Source organism: Aquarana catesbeiana, linkage group LG03, assembly GCF_042186555.1.
Source record: "Aquarana catesbeiana isolate 2022-GZ linkage group LG03, ASM4218655v1, whole genome shotgun sequence".
NCBI classification, from domain to species: Eukaryota; Metazoa; Chordata; class Amphibia; order Anura; family Ranidae; genus Aquarana; species Aquarana catesbeiana.
Window position 1 is genome coordinate 619,990,505 of NC_133326.1, and position 20,291 is coordinate 620,010,795.

A 20,291-nucleotide genomic window follows, 5' to 3' on the forward strand; every position below is an offset into this window, starting at 1 on the left:
CGCACACTTGTTTCCGCACTTGCCTCTAGGTCCGAGCCTTTTGGCTAGGACCAGAGGTATTTTTTATTCCTGGCCGAAGGGCCAGCCATTGTTTAACACAATGGCACTTTCACTTCCTCTCTCCACTTCTTTAAAGCCCTTTGGTTTGTCATTTTTTTGCACGTGTGATTGGTAGGGTGTAGGTAGTCGGCCTGCTCTGAAAGTTTTGAGAGGGGGTGAACATGGCCTTCTGGCTTAGTTCGCTCTCTCTCATGGGGTCTTCCTTCGAAGGAGCCCCACCTAGTTCTTGGGTGGGTCTGTTTCGGCAGTGTAAGAGCCTCAGTCCCCGTCTGGAGCCTAACGCCCCGGAGATCAGGGTTAAGGTACTTCTTATGTGTATACCCGTTACACATTTTGTGTTACACTCTTTATGTGTGTGCACTGTTTTTGGCACTGGGTGGAGTTTCTTGAGTGTGCTCACACACCGCACCTCGGGCAACGGCACGTTACCAGCGGCTCCAGCCAATCACAGCGCCGGAGCCGCGATGAGGACCGCTGCAGAGGCTTCAATCTCAGGTAATTCATAATGAGCTAGTATGCCATGCATACTAGCTCATTATGCCTTTGTCTTGCAGGTTTTTTTTTTTATTTTTTTTTTTTAAAGGGTTTATAACCACTTTAAGAGAGTGCTCCTGATCTCAGCTCGTTACCTGTATAGAAGACACCTGGGAGCCAGAAATCTTTCTGATTGATAGGGGATCAAATACTTATTTCACTCATTAAAATGCAAATCCATTTATAAACTTTTTGAAATGCGCTTTTCTGGATTTTTTTGGTTGTTATTCTGTCTCTCTCAAAATCAGCAGGGGATCAATTACTTTTTTCTCCTCACTGTAGTCTCCAACCTCCATACTATACACTGAGCCTGGTTTACCATTTCAATTATATACAGCTGCCTTCCATCTGCATACTATACATTAAATCTTGTTTCTTACCTGAATACTATACGTTGAGCCTCATCAATGACCTCAATATCCATTGAGCTTGTCCTGCGACCTCTTTAATGCACATTAAGCATGTCATCCTGCCTTCATACTTTACATTGTGTCCTCCCACCCCTATACTGTACACTAAGCCTGATCCATTCCACACACAATATGGAGGGGAGAGCCCAAGCTTACTATGCTTGAAGTCTGGCCTATCACTTCCATAGTATAAGCAGCAGCCTGTCCCATCTCTATTCTGTACATTGAGCATAGCCTTCTACTTCCATAGCATATACAATGGCCTGGCCTCCCATCCCCTTACTATATGTGGAGTTTGGTCTCCAAACTTTATACTTCATATTGAGTTTGGCCTCCCGCTTTCATAGTGTAAACAGCAACATGTCCTCCTATCCCCATACTATTGTAAAATAGATCTACAACTGTCATAGTTTACACATGAGATAAATTCTGTACAAAAATTATGTAGAGTCCAGAGCATCATACCCAACTTTAGAGACCCACGACAATATTATTCAAGGTTACTCACTTTAAACCAATCCGTTGATGATGATTTAATTTATGTTCATTGTTTCTTAGATCTGCAGAGAAAAAAAAAGTGATGTATTCCCTTGAAAATCAGAACTCAAATGCTATACATGGACTTCAGGTAGCCCCTCCTATGTCTGACTGCTAGTCAAACATACATCTCACCCAGAACAGTGTCTAAAATGCATAAGTCCTGATAAATTAATTAGGCCCCTTTCACACTGGGGCGGTTTGCAGGCGTTATTGCGCTAAAAATAGCGCCTGCAAACAGCCCCAAAACAGCCTCCGCTGTTTGTTCAGTGTGAAAGCCCGAGGGCTTTCACACTGAAGCGGTGAGCTGGCAGGAGAAGAAAAAATCTCCTGTCAGCCGCATCTTTGGAGCGGTGAAGGAGCGGTGTATTCACCGCTCCTAAACCGCTCCTGCCCATTGAAATCAATGGGACAGCACGGCTATACCGCGGCAAATATACGAGTGGATTTAACCCTTTTTCGGGCGCCAGCGGGGGGTTAAAACCGCACCGCTAGCGGCCGAATACCGCGGTAAAACAGCGCTAAAAATAGCGCTGTTTTCCCGCCGACGCCCCCTAACGCCCCAGTGTGAAAGGGGCCTTAGTAATTTTTTCAATTTATAATGACAGATCCGTTATTTTAAAAATGATTATGTATCAGATCAACACTGCTACTAACTACTACTTATTATTGTTAGAATAAATGCAAGGTTAAGAGATGCTTCTGAGATCATTCCAAAATTCATAAAAAAGGGACATTTGACCTCCTTCAAACTAATTTTGCATTCCCATAGACTTGTAAGGAAGAGAAGCAGTTCTTACATGAACAAAAGTCAGTTGGCGCAGGCCTTCACATTGTCAATGGCATCAGAAATTGCACAAAGCAGGGGTGTCTTTTTTTTTTTTTTTCAAAGAGGGCCAGATTTGATGAAGTGAACATGCGTGAGGGCCGACCATTTTGCCTGGCATTCTTTGAACCATTAAAATTTGGTCCAAGTGTGTTTGTTCCAGCACTAATACACTGCCCAACAAGAATTCTCTTGCCTTTGTGGCTGTGTGTGAGTAAAGAGATGAGCTTGGGTGTGTTATTTGGATATACCGTATTTATTGTCGTATAACACACAACTCCACTTTAAGAGAGAAGTTTCAGGAAAAAAACTTAAAATTTTAAATAAAGAACTGTGAAGCAAAATAAGGGTCAGTGCCCATCTGCAGCCTCACAAGTGCCATGAATACAGCACCACCATTGCCATGAATGCCCCCACCATTGCCATGATTGCAGCACCCATCTTTGCAGCCCCACCATTGCCAGGAATGCAGCCCCACCATTGCCAGCAATGCAGCACCCACCTTTGCAGCCCCACCATTGCCAGCAATGCGGCACCCACCATTGCCAGCAATGCGGCACCCACCATTGCCAGCAATGCGGCACCCACCATTGCCAGCAATGCGGCACCCACCATTGCCAGCAATGCGACACCCACCACTGCCAGGAATGCGACACCCACCACTGCCAGGAATGCGACACCCACCACTGCCAGGAATGCGACACCCACCACTGCCAGGAATGCGACACCCACCACTGCCAGGAATGCGACACCCACCACTGCCAGGAATGCAAAACCCACCATTGCCAGGAATACGGCACCCACCATTGCCAGGAATACGGCACCCACCATTGCCAGGAATGCAGACTCACCATTGCCATCAGTGCAGCCTGATTGATGCCCATCCATCTGCAGCCTCGGAGGGGACAGGAGGGGGTGGGACGAGCGCCAAAAGATTACATACAGGAAAAACTCCTGTTTTCTCGGCGGCCTCTTTAATAGAAAGTCCTGCCTCCTTTGATGGACAGAACAGTCGTCCAATGGCAGTGCCGGAGATGGGACTTCCTATTACAGAGGCTGCCGTGTAAACAGGAAATACTCCTGTGTGTACGGCACTCATCCCACCTCCTCCCTGTCCCCTCCAAGGCAGCTAACATATATATCTTTTGTGGCCCCGGCGCTGGGAGATCGTTGGGGGCCACAAACTTTGGACATGCCTGCACTAAGCAAAGTACAGCAGATACTGTCCCCCTCCCACCACCTCCAACCTTTGATCATTTTTAAGATGAACCTCATTAATAAAACCAAACAAAAGTAAAAAAAAAAAAAAAAAAAAAAAAAAAAGGGTTGAGCCTCATCAAACTCCAGCAGCTGCATCTGTAGGCATATTTCTCAAATATAAAATCTCTTTTGTTGAGGACGCCATAGTATAGAAAAGCTGTTTGTAAATGCAAGAGCTATAGGCATCCGAATTTGAAGATTCTGCTGGCAGCTTTGCTCTGGCTGCCCCAACACGAAAGGTTCCACAAACTGGCAGTGGGATAAGCGACTATAAAGTATCTTGCTCTGAAGTGTGTCTTTTTTTCTTAAAAAGCATTGGTCACATAAAAGTAAGTTAAAAATCTCACCATAGGAAGGACACTATAATATACAACCCCTGGCAAAAATTATGGAATCACCAGTCCCTGAGGATGTTCCTTTAGTTGTTTATTGTTGTAGAAAAAAAGCAGATCACAGACATGGCCAAAAACTAAAGGCATTTCAAATGGCAACTTTCTGGCTTTAAGAAACACTAAAAGAAATCAAGAAAAATAATTGTGGTGGCCAGTAACAGTTAGATTTATAAAACAAGCACAGGGAATAAATTATGGACTCACTCAACTCTGAGGAAAAAATTATGGAATCACCCTGTAAATTTTCATTACAAACACTAACACCTGCATCAGATTAAATCTGCTTGTTAGTATGTAGGTAAAAAGGAGTGATCACACCTTGGAGAGCTGTTGCAACAAGTGGACTGACATGAAGCATGGCTCCAACACCAGAGATGTCAATTGAAAAAAAGGAGAGGATTATCAAACTCCTTAAAAAGGGTAAATCATCACGCAGTGTTGCACAAGATGTTGGTTGTTCACAGTCGGCTGTGTCTAAAACATGTACCAAATACAAACTAGCAATTTGAAGGAAACCACCATTTAGAAGACTCTTTTACTTTGCCCATTCAGTGAAAAGAGAGAGTGGGGGTGATTTACTTAAACTGGAGAGTGCAGCTGTGCATGGTAGCCAATCAGCTTCTAACTTCAGCTTGTTCAATTAAGCTTTGACAAAAAAACCTGGAAGCTAATAACTTAATGATATTCAACTTTCCAATAGTCCTATGCTACTCCCTCCTTAGTAGTAGACACTGGAATACACAATGTCTGTTGGTTTTGGGATGGCCAAGGGCAGTGGCGACATCACTCCCTCTGCCACGTGACAGTGTTCGGGCCTAGCTTCTTGGTCGCTAGATCCAAGCATTATCACAATAGAGGAGGTCACATGTTCCCCCATACTCAGCATTACTGGGTATCACTGCTGGCTGAGGCAGCAGAAATGAGATAAGCACTGCCAAAGTATCAATGGTTTGGGAGGCCCATTAAACAGATGCTGCTCTGAATGGACAAGGTGACAGTGTCTCTTTACGCTGACGGTTGTTTACTTGTGTCAGGATTTAAAAAAAAAAAAACACAAATGCGCAATGAGACTCACCATCTAAAGTCTTTATTCCTTCTTCTACTAATTTGCGAGCAGCTGCCGGCCTGTAACAGAAGTCATGCTAGGTCAAAGAAACACATCTGTGACTAAATTACATACTATTTGTTTGTACACAATGCTATGGAGACTGCTTACAGCAAAGGTGACACATCAGCTTCTACACAATTAGAGGTATTGTGTGCCTCTATGATGAAAATAATTGCATTGTGAAGGTCCTCTCTCAATGAAGAGGAATATACCCCTAGTTTTTAGGATTTGTAGTAGAAGAGACAACATGCCAATACATTTCTTTTATGAAGGCATACTGTACTTCTGTTCCTTTGGCCCACTACACCATTAGCTGAATAATAGTAAAAGTATAATATGTTAAAAACTTCAAAACTAACTCACCCGATTCCAGTAACCCTTGTGAGGAAATTGATAGAAGAGCTTGTGTCATCTTGTCGAATCTATGAACCATTCGGAGAACAATTTTAGTCCTTGGGACATGGATGGGTCTTCCAGCATGACAATGACCCAAAACATACCAAGACAACAAAAGGAGTGGCTCAAGAAGAAGCACATTAGGTCATGGAGTGGTCTAGCTAGTCTCCAGACCTTAATCCTATAGAAAATTTATGGGAGGGAGCTGAAACTTTGAGTTGCCAAGCGACTGCCAAGAAACCTTAAAGCGGGGGTCCACCTATCTATCGTTTTTTTTTTTTGGAGATCATTCACAAACTTTTCTTCTCATGATTATCTACTCACATGTTCTGTGTAATAAGTCTGCCTGTGTCCGATTTCGTTGTAAAGAATAACTTATAAAATTCACTGAAGGCGGTTTCCATCTTCATTGTGGGCATTTGAAGTCCACAAGCATGTATTTCCTGGATGCGGTGAATGCTGTGCTCCCAGCATTCACCGAGATGTTGTGATGACACTGTTGCACAATGCATGCTGGGAAGCCTGAGACTAGCTCCCAGGGGACTGTGAGAGGTCTGCGAGAGGCTAGAAACACACCTACTCCCATGGGAGGAAAACCAGGAAGTGCTAAGAAGATTAGAAAAAAAACGGTAATTACGGCGATTTAAATTTTTTTACACAGCATGTCAGCATCTAGGCAAGGAAGAGAATGCATAGAGATAATGTTCAAAATTTGGGTGGAACCCCGCTTTAAGGAGTTAGAGAAGATCTGTAAAGAGTGGACCAAAATCCCTTCTGAGACGTGTGCAAACCTGGTCACCAACTACAAGAAACGTCTTACCTCTGTGCTTGCCAAAAAGGGTTTCTCCACCAAGTACTAAGTCATGTTTTGCTTGGGGATCAAATACACATTTTACTCACTGAACTGCAACTTAAAGAGGCTGTAAACCTCCCTTTCTTAGTTTTACGTATAGGTAAGCCTAGAATAAGCCTTACCTATAGGTACTGTAAATACCTCCTAAGCATGTGTCATTTAGGAGAGATTTACTGCGCCAATTATGTCATCGGCACATGAGCTCTAAAGGAACGGCTGCCCGTGCCATTTCTTCAGGTGAGTGTACCGTGACCGGCGGCTCCCGTGGGGATTGACATAATTTTCTGGATTTTATGTTGATGTTCTATTATTTAAAATACACATATGATAAAAAATGATAGACCCTTCAGTTCTTTGTAAGTGGGCAAACTTACAAAGTCTGCAGAGGATCAAATAATTATTTTACCCACTGTACACAATGATATGGACATAGGGGAAATCAAGTAAGGGAAAGGCATTACTACAGGGGACAGCTTAGGATAGGAAACTAGTGCAGAAAAAAGCTCTTCTCTTTTTACTATTATTTGGCTACTTATTTTATGTATTTTTTATAGTGTTAACCTTTAAAGCTGAAGTTTAATCTACTTATAGATCTACTTATTGCCTTTCCTGGTTCCTCCTTCCCTGCTTATCAAGATGCTAATGCAATGGGAAAAATAACTGGAGAGATGAATTGGTGATATCACAATTTTTCACATCGTCTGATCAGAGTACTCCTTGTATCCACCGGAAAAGATACAAGGCATTCTGTAATTGGTCGTCACTATGCAGATGGGCAGCTGCTTAGCACAGGAACCCAAAAGACCACATTGAGTTCTGTAGTCGTGTTTCCACAGCGGTCCCTTAGGTATGGAATATGTACACTTACACTGGTCCAAGCTGGATCAATGTGATTATGAGTTGAGATTTAAGAACAGCTTATTACCTTTTCAAGTTTGCGCAATTTTCCTGTAGCCAAAAACTCATCTATCTTCTCTGCTATTTTGGCTCCAACACCATCCTGAAAAAAAAATAAAAATAAAAATGATTGCATAAACAAATCAATAAAAGTGCACACTGTCATGTCTACTGATATAAAAACAGACTGGGAAAACATTTTAAATATGAGCAAAGCTTTGCAAGGCCCAACTGAGAAATAAATCATTGAGTAAATACGACCCTTCTTTTTTTTTGCCATTGCAGGAAGCTCAATAACTGTCTATGTAACCAACACATTCTTATTCAAGCTCTCAGTTTCCAATTGATAGTAATAAAGTGTGTGTAAACCTTTAAAAATAAACTTTTCTTATTTGCTCTCTTGGTTTGTTAAATATACAATTTAACCACTTCCAGCCAAGCCAATTATGGCATTCCTCTCCTACATGTAAAAATCATAATTTTTTTGCTAGAAAATTACTCAAAACCCCCAAACAGTATATATATGTTTTTTAGATGAGACCCTGGGCAATAAAATGGCATTCATTGCAATTTTTTGTCACACAATATTGGCGCAAAAATATTTCAAACACAATTATTTGGGAAAAAAAAACATTTTATGAATAAAAAAACAAAACACAATATTTAGCCCAATATTTTTGTATATTGTGAAAGACGATGTTACACCGAGTAAATAGATACCCAACATGTCACTCTTTAAAATTGCGCACAATTGTGGAATGGCGCCAAATTTCGGTACTTAAAAATCTCCATAGGTGACGCTTTAAAATTTTTTTTACAGGTTACCAGTTTAGAGTTACAGAGGAGGTCTAGTGCTAGAATTATTGCTCTTGCTCTAAAGTTTGCAGCGATACCTCACATGTACGTTTACATATGCGGGCGTGACCTACATATGCGTTTGCTTCAGCGTGGATGGGGGCGCTTTAAATAAAAAAAAAAATATATATATATTATTTTATTTTTACACGGTCCCTTTAATTTTTTTTTTTTTTTATCACTTTTATTCCTATTACAAGGAATGCAAACAATCCTTGAGCAAAAAAACCACCTCTTGATCTTGCAAAAAATCTTCTGAACCGAAGATTTGATGATTTGTTAGTATTGTTGCCAGTTCTCTATGTGGGCTACAAAACAACTCCCGTTTGTTGTGGAGAGGAGAAGGGGTGTCTTCTAAAGTACTTTCACAGAGTGAAAAAAAAACTGCTCCTCTACAGATACAGTATGTTGGGTGTGTTGTTACCCTAGGACAGGTAGGGTGTTATTCATAGGATCGCTAGGTGAAAACAAAGTGAAAAATGGCTGAAAAAAGTAAACTAATGTAGTCACCACATCTATGGACTGCTAAGTTGTGAAATATTACATTGTTTTCTTGGGTTTAGAGGTCTCCAACCACCGGACCATGGCATCTCTGCAGCCGAGCCGCGAGTGCGGGTGGCCGGCATAAGAGAGCAGGGTGGATGAGAGAAGCCAGCAGGCGTGCAAGCACAGATGGCATCATCTCTTTCTCCATCCCCCGCATCACCACTCTTCCGCCCTCAACGCCGGTGTTCTGTCAGCCTCAATGTCGGAGGTGCGGCGGGGAGCAGAGAGATGACATCTCTCACCGCCCACTCCGCATCACCGCTCTCCTGCCTTCACTCGGAACCCACCACTGCACAGAGACCTGCCTCTGTGCTACATGGACCAGTGCTGCCACCAATGCAGTGACAATTCACATCTGATGGCAGACAGCGTGGCAAGTGACATTCCGCATCTGGTGACAGGCAACGTGGAAGGTGATGTGGCAAGTGACAATCCACATCTTGTGGCAGGCAGCGTGGCAAGGGAATCCACATCGGGTGGCAAGTGACATTCCGCATCTGATGGCAGGCAGAGTGGCAAGTGACACTCCGCATCTGGTGGCGGGTGACGTGGCAAGTCACAAGCTGCATCTGGTGGAAGGCGACACTGGCAAGTGACACGCTCAGGTTGAACCATTTAAAAAAGAGTAGCACAGGGGTTTTTTTTTTGCTCTTATTCATACTTACCTAGGTGAATGGAGCATCAGACCGATGCTGCAGCTGCCCCCCGGCGTCTCTGCACTGAGAACCGAGCCACCGAACACCGCCGATGGCTCAGTTCTCACTCCTCCCCAAGCGGAGAGATGCTGCCTGTCAGTCAGCATCTCTCCTGCTCTGATCCTCTATGCTCATTGGAGCAATGAGATGTGGAAAGTAGAGCTGCACGATTATGGCTAAAATGAGAATCACGATTTTTTTGATAGAAGATAGATCACGATTCTCTCACGATTCTCACAGCGTAACATCATCTTTCACATTAAAACAAAAAAAAAAAAATTGGGCTAACTTTACTGTTTCGTTGTTTTTTGTTTTCTTATTCTTTGAAGTGTATTTTTTCCCAAAAAATTGCATTTGAAAGACCGCTGGGCAAATACAGTGTGACATAAAATATTGCAGCAATTGCCATTTTATTCCCCAGGGCAGGGATATGCAATTAGCGGACATCCAGCTGTTGCAGAACTACAAGTCCCACGAGGCATAGCAAGACTCTCACAGCCACAAGCATGACACCCAGAGGCAGAGGCATGATCAGACTTGTAGTTTTGCAAAAGCTGGAGGTCCGCTAATTGCATATCCCTGCCCTAGGGTCTCTGCTAAAATATATATAATGTTTGGGGGTTCCAAGTAATTTTCTAGCAAAAAATATTGATTTTAACTTAAGAATGAAGTGTCAGAAAAAGATTTAGACTTTAAAGCGTTTGTAAAGGTGTTTTTTTTTTTTTTTTAAAATAACAAACATGTTATACTTACCTTCACTGTGCAGCTCGTTCTGCACAGAGTGGCCCCGAACCTCGTCTTCTGGGGTCCCTCGGCGGCTGTTTCAGCTCCTCCCCGCAAGCATTCACCACCTTAATGCGAGCTCCCTCGCACGGTGGTGAGTGCTTGCGGGCGCGCTCCCGTGATACAGCCGGCGGCTATAGCCGCTCGCTGTATCACTCGGCCCCGCCCCCCGGCGCGCCGCGTCATCGGATGTGATTGACAGCAGCGCGAGCCAATGGCTGCGCTGCTTTCAATCCATCCACTGCAGCCAATCAGCGGCCAGGGTGAGCGGAGGAACAGATGTCGGGAACGCGAAGCTGACTTTCGAGGCGTCAGGTAAGTAAAACGGGGGGGCTGGGGGCGGCGGTTCTGTCAGAAGTTTTTTCACCTTAATGCATAGAATGCATTAAGGTGAAAAAATTTTTACCTTTACAACCCCTTTAAGTGGTTAAACTTCCTGCATTTACAGGTTGTTGAAAACTTGGCAGATTATTTACACAGAAGTTCTTTCCCTTTGATCTAAGAAGGAAGCTTAGTTAAAATGTATCAAGTTAAAGACTTGGCAGAATGCCTGGATGCTTTCTTTTGACAGCCGAGTGAGCAGATAATCTCTCCACTTGTTATATGAAAGAATCGGCAACCTCTGCAGGAGAAATCGTCAGGGAAGGTGAATCGAAATCATTATTTTTTTAACGATTAATTGTGCAGCTCTAGTGGAGAGGCAGGGAGCGGCCGTCTCAGCGGATCGCTGAGACTGCCATTATTCAAGGGAGCTGGCGGATCCAGACTTGTGAAGTCGGGATGACGTGCTGCCTGGACTGATAGCAGCGAAGTCAGCGGAGAGCGGACTGCAGACCGCTCTACGCTGAAAGCGGTTCACAGGAGTGCAAAACAAATTGCACTCCTGTCACCCAGAGGAGAAGCCCAGCCTAAAAAGCTCAGGCTGGACTTCTCCTTTAATTTATTACTACAATGTAATAATAGAAATAATGCGCTTCAATCACCCTGACACCATATCAAGCATGGTGCCGTGATAATTGAAGTGCTAACACCAGCCATTGCCAATGAAAAATTGCTTACTCCCCTCTGAGCATGAATCCCCCCCCTCCAAATTCCCCTCTCCCTGCACAAATCCTCCTAAATCCCCTCTCCTAGCACACCTCCTGAAACACCCCCCCTCCCACCCCCCCCGGTCCTTGGCACAACTTTCTTCCACGCAGCCGGTCCCTGGTGCCAAAAAGGTTGGGGACCGCTGGTTTAGATACTTATAAGCAAACCAGGATTACAGTTCTACTTGCCCAAGTATTTAGAATTCTGTACAGCCAATCTTTTGCTTTACACACCATCTCAACACGGTACAGGAAGACAAGGGTCACATGCAGTTGCTGTCTTAGGGCCCACTCACACTTGTACGTTGTGGCAGTGTGTGCTAAATCACACATCAACATGCTAAAATACACTTTATCGCTCATTATCACGACACATGGCATTAAATCTGCTCTATGTATAATGCGTTTTGGTGCCACTCGTGAACAATACCCAAACACATTTTACAATAGAGCTCTACGCACTGCATCATGCGTGTTGTGGTGCACTGTGCTTTTAAAAAAGGGCCATGTATATTTTTGCATCTGTTGAGGTATTGTCCTTGGAAAGCCCCCTGAAATCACTGGAGTTTAGGAGAGATGCTCAATCTTGGCATGAACAAAAGTCACAACCAGAGCCGGGACAAAGGGTGGGCAGGAGGGGTGGCTGCCCTGGGCGCCATGGAGATTTTGGGGAGTTTGTACTAGGAGAGTGGATTTCTTTTAGGAAGGGAGATTTGTGCTAGCAGAGGGGATTTGGGACGATTTGTGCGGGGAGAGGGGAATTTGGAGGTGAGGATTAATGCTCAGAGGGGAAATTTGAGGGGTAGAGGAATTGTACTAGGAGGAGGGCGTTTGGGAGGGAGAGGTTTTAAGCTGGGAGGGGGGATTTGTACTGGAAGAGGGGAAATAATTTTAGCTTGAGGGAGAATTTTGGCTTGCAAAGGGAATTATGCTTCAGGGGTAAGTGTAAAGATTAGCGCTCAATTTTTTATTTTTTTCTGGGAGGGAGAGAATTTTTGCTCACACATAATGCATATACATTTTAGTGGGGGGGGGCACCGCTTGGCTACTTCACCCTAGGTGCAAATGACCTTGTCCCGGCACTGGTCACAACCCTATGGGGAGCTTGGGCTTAGGATCCAAGGATCAAAGATCAAATTAATGACTAAAAGACACGCATTTGTATACACACACACAAACACACACACACACTAGTGCTCACCAATTTTTTTGCCTCTGCTCCACTCTTGATTTTTGTGGGGTACTTTGCAATCACAGAGGCAGCTTTCCTGCAAAGGTGAGGATGAGGTTACAAAGTAGTTATTAAACAGTATACAGCTCAGTTCATTCTTGTAAGAATATGGCAGAATACAATAAATGAATATGCTTACTAGCATTTTTTGCCCCCATCAGACCATTTAATAGGCCCCATATGGCATTGTCTGTGTTTTTTCCAAGGAGCTAAATTATGAAGATTGAAACACATGCCAACCAACTGCCTAGTACAACCATTCTTTCAATGATTCAACAAGTCATTCAATCGCTTAACTAGTTGAGGACACTGGATGTGCTACACATGCCCAAAAAACCTAATTGAAGTACAAAGGACGCGTGTAGCACTTCCAGTCCTTCTGCCCCTCTGCCATGTCCCCCCCCCTCCATCCCCCGTTTTCAATTGCCATTAGGCCTTGTTCACATGGCTGATTACTTGCGTGCCCCATGCAGGGCCGCGTTTTGCCGGCACGGGGATGCACAGGTGTTGTGTACATCCACATGCTGGCAGTCCCACAGATGTCTATTGGAAAGCGCAGCTGCACGGACAAAGCTTCTGCATCCCAATATGACATCCATGTGGGAGCGGGTGCATTTGAGGCCTTAATTTAAAACTATATGCAAAACTTTTTTTTTTTTTTTTTTTGGATAGAGCAAGGGAGGGTAGAATCCCTATCAAATTTTTTTTTTCCCCACAAGCTGTGTCCCATTGTGGAGATTTCCCTTCACGTCCTGTCCCATAGCCGCACAGCAAGTGAGAGGAAATCCCTGCAAATTAAGGAAGTTCTTTGGGACCCCCTGGTGACCCAGATGGAAGATTTCCCTTCTATTACTTTTCTGGGGACAACTCAAAATGTGTGATTTTCTTCAACTTTCACTTTCAATCATAATGGGACAAATAGAAAGGGTGAAACTCCCTAATGGGGGCACAGGTATAAAAACTGACAAGCATTCTAATCCCTCTAATCCCTAAACTAAAAAAAAAAAAGTTTTGCCTTTAGTTATACATTAATTTTACATTACATTTAATTTTCAGCTCTGAAAACAAAGTCAGGAGTTGCTGTGTACATACAACAGCTTTAGCAGTTGCAGCTGTCAAAAAAAAAAAAAAAAAGAACCATCTGACTTGGCGTTTATGAACACAGTTCAAGATACAAAGTAAAATTGTTCATTGTTGCTTTTGTATCTATTTTGTCTTATTCAGCTGCAGATCAAAGGGGAGAACTTGATCTTCATGCTGTCAGTTAAAGCAAGTAAAAATAAAAATGGACACACACAGCCCAGCTAGGGATCGAGTCCACATGAGTGCCCCCATAGACAGCGGCTCGCTCTGGGGGCACACAGAGAAGAGAAGGAGCCAAGATCTTCTGCAGGGGACCCCAGAAGAGAAGGTTCAGGCTGCTCTGTGCGCAGGACAGATCGCACAAGTGTGAAAGGGGCCTCAGGCACCAGCTCTGCTTGTGCTCATTAACACAGGCCTTAAAATATCTGATTATGTGCCATCTAGATTTGGAAAAGCCTACGGATACCAGTATATCAGATCAGAAATCACAGCTATGTTGTAACCACTTCAAAGACAACTACCCAAAAAGCAGGAGTTCAGTGAATGACACAAATGTTCTCACCTGTAGGCATTGTACTTATGGATGGCTCTATTGACATTCCGTTCATAATTAGCCAGTTCTAAAAATACAAAGGATATGATAATAAATTGCATGTCATTGCTATAAAATTTGTAATAATTCCACCATACCCTGCTATTACCAGATGTATCAATTTAGACCAAATATGTCTAAAGGAGTGATTGAAAGGTGGTTCTAACAGAAATCGGGTAATATAATTGTTTGGATCAATGTACAAGCCTGATATATTAATTGTTATTATAATTTTTTGCTGTGTCCTATTGGGGATATCTGCCTTTAGTTCCTGTCTCAAAGACACAAAAAGAAGTGCAAAAAAAAATATCTCCACACTGAAGATCCCTATAGTAACTGTTACCAGAACAGATGATCCCATTGAAAGATTTCCCCTCTGTTCCTGTTCTAGTGACAACTGTAAAAACGGTGTGTGTTGCGTTGACAAATAAAAAAAAAATAAAAACAAAATAAAATTTAAAAAAAAATACAAAAAAAAACAGATAAGTCCTTTAACACCTGCATTAAAACCAGCAGTAAAATGAATGAGCTGCTCCAAGAAAGATGTAGTCGACAACTCCAGAATCCCATTGAAAATCTTTATTTGCTACATGAAGGTCAAGATTAAAAACAGCTGATGTGTTTTGACACACAGCACCACTGGTGGGCATTGATAGGTGGCACTTGTGGGCACTGGCAGGTGGCAATGACAGATGGCACTGGCAGGCTCAGATGAGGCATATGTGCCTCCTTACTCTTCGGGACCGATGTCCCTTTAACATAAGCCGGTGATCGGCTTTTTTTTCTCCTCACCCTGTCAGCGTGAGTAAAAAAAGAAACCGATTACCGAGCTTTTGTTTACATCATGTGATCAACTGTCATTGGCTGACAGCTGATCACATGGTGAGGGGCCGGGATCGGCCCCTTACTCGGATCTGTGATCATCCGAGTCTCTGTGACTCGGTGATCACAGCGCACGCACTGCAGGGTGCGTATGCACAGGGGAGGACGTCCCATGAGGGCCTCCCGGAAATTGAAGTCCGCGCTGTAGCCGTCATTCGGCTATGGCCCGGACCTCAAGTGGTTAAATTACAAACAGATGGACTCTATTTACTAATTAGGTGACTTCTGAAGGCAATTGGTTCAACTAGATTTTAGTTAGGGGCATCAGAGTAAAGGGGGCTGAATACAAATGCACTCCACATTTTATGTGCCACTTTGTGTTGGTCTATCACATAAAATCCCAATAAAATACATTTATGTTTTTGGTTGTAACATGACAAAATGTGCAACATTTCAAGGGGTGTGAATACTTTTTCAAGGCACTGTATATACTACATACCTCACATGAGGATAAGCAGTGTCAATAAAACAATTCTTGAGTTGCCAGCTACATCTTTCTTGGAGCTGTTTATTTAATGGTTGGAGGCCATTTGAGCCAGAGCACCCAGCGAAGGACTCCACCCTTTATCCATGAAGCCGCCGGGACCTGCCGATCGTTCGCTGGAGAGGAAGAGATCGTGTGTTCCTGCTTATTTAGGAACACGGATCTCTCTCTTCCTCCAGTTAAGCCATCCCCCACACAGATAGAAATCACTCTCTAGGACAGTGGTGGTGAACCTTGGCACCCCAGATGTTTTGGAACTATATTTCCCATGATGCACATGCACTCTGCAGTGTAGTCGTGCATCATGGGAAATGTAGTTCCAAAACATCTGGGGTGCCAAGGTTCACCACCACTGCCCTAGGAGCACACGTAACCCTTTGGTCGACCCTAATGTTAACCCCTTCCCGTGTCATCAGTACAGTGACAGTGCATTTTTTAAAGCACGTTTGAGAGGAGATATGATAGCGATATACAAATATCTCAACGGTGATCCCAGTATAAGTATGAAAGTTTTCAGTCCGAGGGAGTGTAAAAGGACACAGGGCCACACAATGAGAAGCAGTTTAACCTTAGGCTGCATAGGGGGTTTTCCACTGTCAGGGCGGTAAGGATGTGGAACTCTCTTCCACAATCGGTGTCGGCAGGAAGTATGGATAGTTTTTAAAGACTCTTGGACATGCATTTTAACTAAAACAATTTAAGGGCATATGGGAAATGATTTTCTACACAGGTTGAACTGAATGGACTGTTGTCTTTATTCAAAGTTACCTACTATGTTACTATGCACTGGTGTCACTGGTCCCCATAAAGTGTCACTCAGTGCCCAATTTGGCTGCCGCAGTCCTGCTAAAAAAAAAAAAAAAAAAAAAAAAAAAAAAAAAAAAAAAAAATCGCTGATCGCCGGCATTACTAGTAAAAATAAAAAAGCCATAAATATATCCCATAGTTTGTAGACGTGATAGCTTTTGAGCAAACCAATCAATATACGCTTATTGGGATTTTTTTTTTTACCAAAAATATGTAGAAGAATACATATTGGCCTAAATTAATGAAGAAATTAGATTTTTTTAATTGGATAGGTTTTATAGCAGAAAGTAAATTTTTTTTTTTTTTTTTTTCAAAATTTTACGCTCTTTTTGTTGATAGCACAACAAAATAAAAACAAAACGCAGGAGGTGATCAAATACCACCAAAAGAAAGCTCTATATGTAGGGAAAAAAAAGGACAACATTTTTATTTGGATATAGCGTTGCATGAACGCACAATTGTCAGTTAAAGCAACGCAGCGCCGTATCGCAAAAAATGGCCTGGTCATTAAGGGGGTAAAACCTGCCAAGGCTGAAGTGGTTAAAGTGTGTCTTAGAGAGGAACAGTTCCGTATTGTCTCCTATGTGAGAAAGACATTGCGCTCCCTTTAGCAGATTACAACACATGTGCGCCATGGGAACTCCAGGCAAGCTGCATGGCTTTGGGACACGGCAGAGATCTGCGCACAAAAAAAAAAAAAAACCTGCTTATGTCTGTGCATGTGCAGGAAGGCCCCCCCCCCAAACATACACAGGAAGTGCCCCCCACACAAAGCACCCCTCCCCGCAGGAAGCCCAACCGCAGGTAGCACCACCCCTTTACGCATGAAGCACACTCCCCCCCCCCGCACGCATGCAGGAAGCGCCCCCCCCCCTGCGCACGTATGCAGGAAGTGCCCCCCCCCGCGCACGTACGCAGGAAGCGCGCCCCCCCTGCACGTACGCAGAAAGCGCTGCCCCCCCTGCACATACGCAGGAAGCGCTGCCCCCCCTGCACGTACGCAGGAAGCTCCCCCCCCAATGTATGCAGAAAGCTCCCCTACACGCAGGATGCGCCCCCCCCGCACGTACGCAGGAAACGCCCCCCCCCCCGCACGTATGAAGCGCCCCTGCATGTACGCAGAAAGCGCCCCTCCCCTGCACGTATGCAGGAAGCCCCCCCTGCACGTATGCAGGGAGTGCCCCCCCTGCACGTACGCAGGAAGCCACCCCCTGTACGTACGCAGGAAGCCCCCCCTGTACGTACGCAGGAAGCCCCCCCTGTACGTACGCAGGAAGCCCCCCCTGTACGTACGCAGGAAGCCCCCCGTATGCAGGAAGCCCCCCCGCACATACGCAGGAAGCGCCCCCCCGCACGTACGCAGGAAGCGCCCCCCGCACGTACGCAGGAAGCGCCCCCCGCACGTACGCAGGAAGCCCCCCCTGCATTATGCAGGAAGCGCCCCCCCGCACATACGCAGGAAGCCCCCCCTGCATTATGCAGGAAGCGCCCCCCCGCACGTACGCAGGAAGCGCCCCCATACACAGGAAGCGCCCCCTGCACGTACACAGGAAGCCCCCCCGCACATACGCAGGAAGCGCCCCCCCCGCACGTACGCAGGAAGCGCCCCCCCCGCACGTACGCAGGAAGCGCCCCCCCCCGCACGTACGCAGGAAGCGCCCCCCCCGCACGTACGCAGGAAGCGCCCCCCCCACACGTACGCAGGAAGCGCCCCCCCGCACGTATGCAGGAAGCCCCCCCCACACATACGCAGGAAGCCCCCCCCGCCCCCCGAGACATGCTGTGAGTCTCTGCTGGGCACCAAAGCGGAGACAACCAATCAGAAGCCTGGCTTCCTTCCTCTCACACATATCATCCTCTATATGTCCATGGACAGGGTGTGCAGCCATGGTCTGTATTCTTCCATCTCCCTGTCAGGCTCAGACTTGTCCTGGAATCTGTCAGCAGGCCAGGGAAAAGAGCGAGCTGCTCACCCCAAGTGTGCCCACACACACCGCTCTGCCCACCCGGCTTTGTTATCTCCATACAGATATATAAACCGTCATTCCGTCCTCTCACCTACGAGGAAGTCGGTTATTCCCTCATTCGGGCTCTCCTGGGGTGCCTTCCTCTTACTCATTTTTTTTAGGCCGTTTCGGGAGGCTCTGATACCGGTACCAGGAATCACTACAGGCCGCGGATCCTACTCTCCATTCAGGCCGCAGGACGTGGCGTACGACGTAATTCCGCCGTGATAGCGATGACGTAAGGGCCGCTGGTTAGGATGCGTCGGACTTGTTTGACCTGGGCTAAGACGCAGTGGGGGCATGGGTGGTGCCTGGATGGTTACTGCCATCTGGTGGCAGTAGCGAGTAGAGCCATCGATATAGCGATAGGCAGCTGTGAACCTATAAGTATAGGAGTGGGATCTATACAGTATGATGCTATGGACCTATAACCTGAGAGGAAACTCGTTCATCTCTCTCTAAAAAAGAGGGTGTTTGACAGGCAGAAGAGAGGTGATATGTTGCCTCCTCACTGCTTGTTTTCAACCATTTAACCGATTCCTGCCCAGCCTATTGTACTATTGTACTCTCATTCTTGCCATTAGTGGTGAGCTGTGTCCCCCGGATACAGCACCTCACCGATCAGGGTAAAGAGCCAATGACGTTCGCTCTTTACCATGTGATCAGCCGTGTCCAATCACAGCTGATCACAAACAAATGCCGGTTATCAGGGCCGTCTTTAATATTGATTGGACCCTGGGCAAACTTTAATTTTGCTCTACACCTGCTCTGAGATATACAATAAATAGCCGCTAGACTCAAAATCAGTTTACTGAATCAGATCAGGCAGCGATTGTTATTGGTTGCCAGAGGTTACAGTGTATCATTACCACTCACTGATCTGGCTGCTAGAGGTTACAGCACACATTATGGCTCACTGATTATTTTCTAGAGGTTATAGCACATGACTTCTGCTTGTTGATTGGTTGCTAGAGATTACTGAACACCCTTACCACTCACTAATTGGTTGCTAGAAGTTACTGCACATTATTACTGCTCACTGATTGGTTGCTAGAGGTACTGCATATCCTTACCGCTCAGTGATTGTTTGCAAGAGATTAGTGCACATCATTATTGCTCACCGATTGGTTGCTAAAGGTTATAGCACATCATCTCCTCACTGATTGCCTCCCCCCCCACCGTCCCCTCACCACCCCGTGGACTGGGGTGGTGAGGGGACCCATCAATAAAAAGAAAACTCCTAGGGATTATAGGACTCCTGGGATCAGTGGCAATGCTGGGGGAGGGGTGGGATCAGTGGCAATGCTGAGAGTTTGATGGGATCAGTGGTGAGGGGATGGGATTAGTTAGGAGCCGGTACACTGTGGCAAATTCTAAATCATGTAGAGCAAAGCTGGAAATCTTTGGCAAGTATATAGTGGGGGGGATTTACAATGACCACCAATGTAATGGGGAATTTACAATGACCACCAATGTGAGGGGGGATTTACACTGACCACCAATGTGAGCGGGAATTTGCACTGACCACCATGTAACAGGGGATTGTACGCCACCCACCAATATAAAGAGGGATTTCTACACTGACACCAATGTAATTGGCGCATATACACCAACCACCAGTGTAAGGGGAAATATACAATGACCTCCATGTAAGTTGACACTATACTGACCACCAATGTTAGGGGGGATTTACAATGACCACTAGTGTAAGGGCAATTCTGAACTTACCACCAATGTAAAGGGAAATGTACACTGATCCCCAAAGTAATGAAGAATTTACATCAAGAACCAATAAAGGGGGATTTCTACACTGGCCACCAAAGTAAGAGGGGATTTATACTCACCACCAATTTAAAGGGGGCTTCTACATGGACCACCAATGTAAGGGAGGATTCGAAACAGACCACAAATGCAAGTTTGGATTTTTTTACCAATTACCAATATAAGGAGGAATTTCTACACTGAT

General features: G+C 45.0%; 1 protein-coding gene across 2 annotated transcripts in view; it reads right to left on the bottom strand.

The window, feature by feature from the left end:
* POLB (DNA polymerase beta) overlaps nucleotides 1–18,617 on the bottom strand; it is a 46,995-nt gene extending 28,378 nt beyond the window's left edge. Inside the window, exons 1-7 of one of the 2 annotated variants that reach the window (XM_073622325.1) lie at nucleotides 18,378–18,617; nucleotides 14,117–14,174; nucleotides 12,442–12,508; nucleotides 7,302–7,376; nucleotides 5,491–5,549; nucleotides 5,095–5,144; nucleotides 1,513–1,564 (exon numbers count right to left, since the gene is read on the bottom strand). In XM_073622325.1, coding sequence (XP_073478426.1) covers nucleotides 1,513–1,564; nucleotides 5,095–5,144; nucleotides 5,491–5,549; nucleotides 7,302–7,376; nucleotides 12,442–12,508; nucleotides 14,117–14,174; nucleotides 18,378–18,438 — 422 coding nt within the window. In that variant the 5' untranslated portion in view covers nucleotides 18,439–18,617. Of the gene's footprint in view, nucleotides 1–1,512; nucleotides 1,565–5,094; nucleotides 5,145–5,490; nucleotides 5,550–7,301; nucleotides 7,377–12,441; nucleotides 12,509–14,116; nucleotides 14,175–18,292; nucleotides 18,354–18,377 lie in introns of those variants that run through there. The other variant, XM_073622326.1, reaches the window with a different exon arrangement.
* Between the last annotated feature and the right edge of the window lie 1,674 nt (nucleotides 18,618–20,291).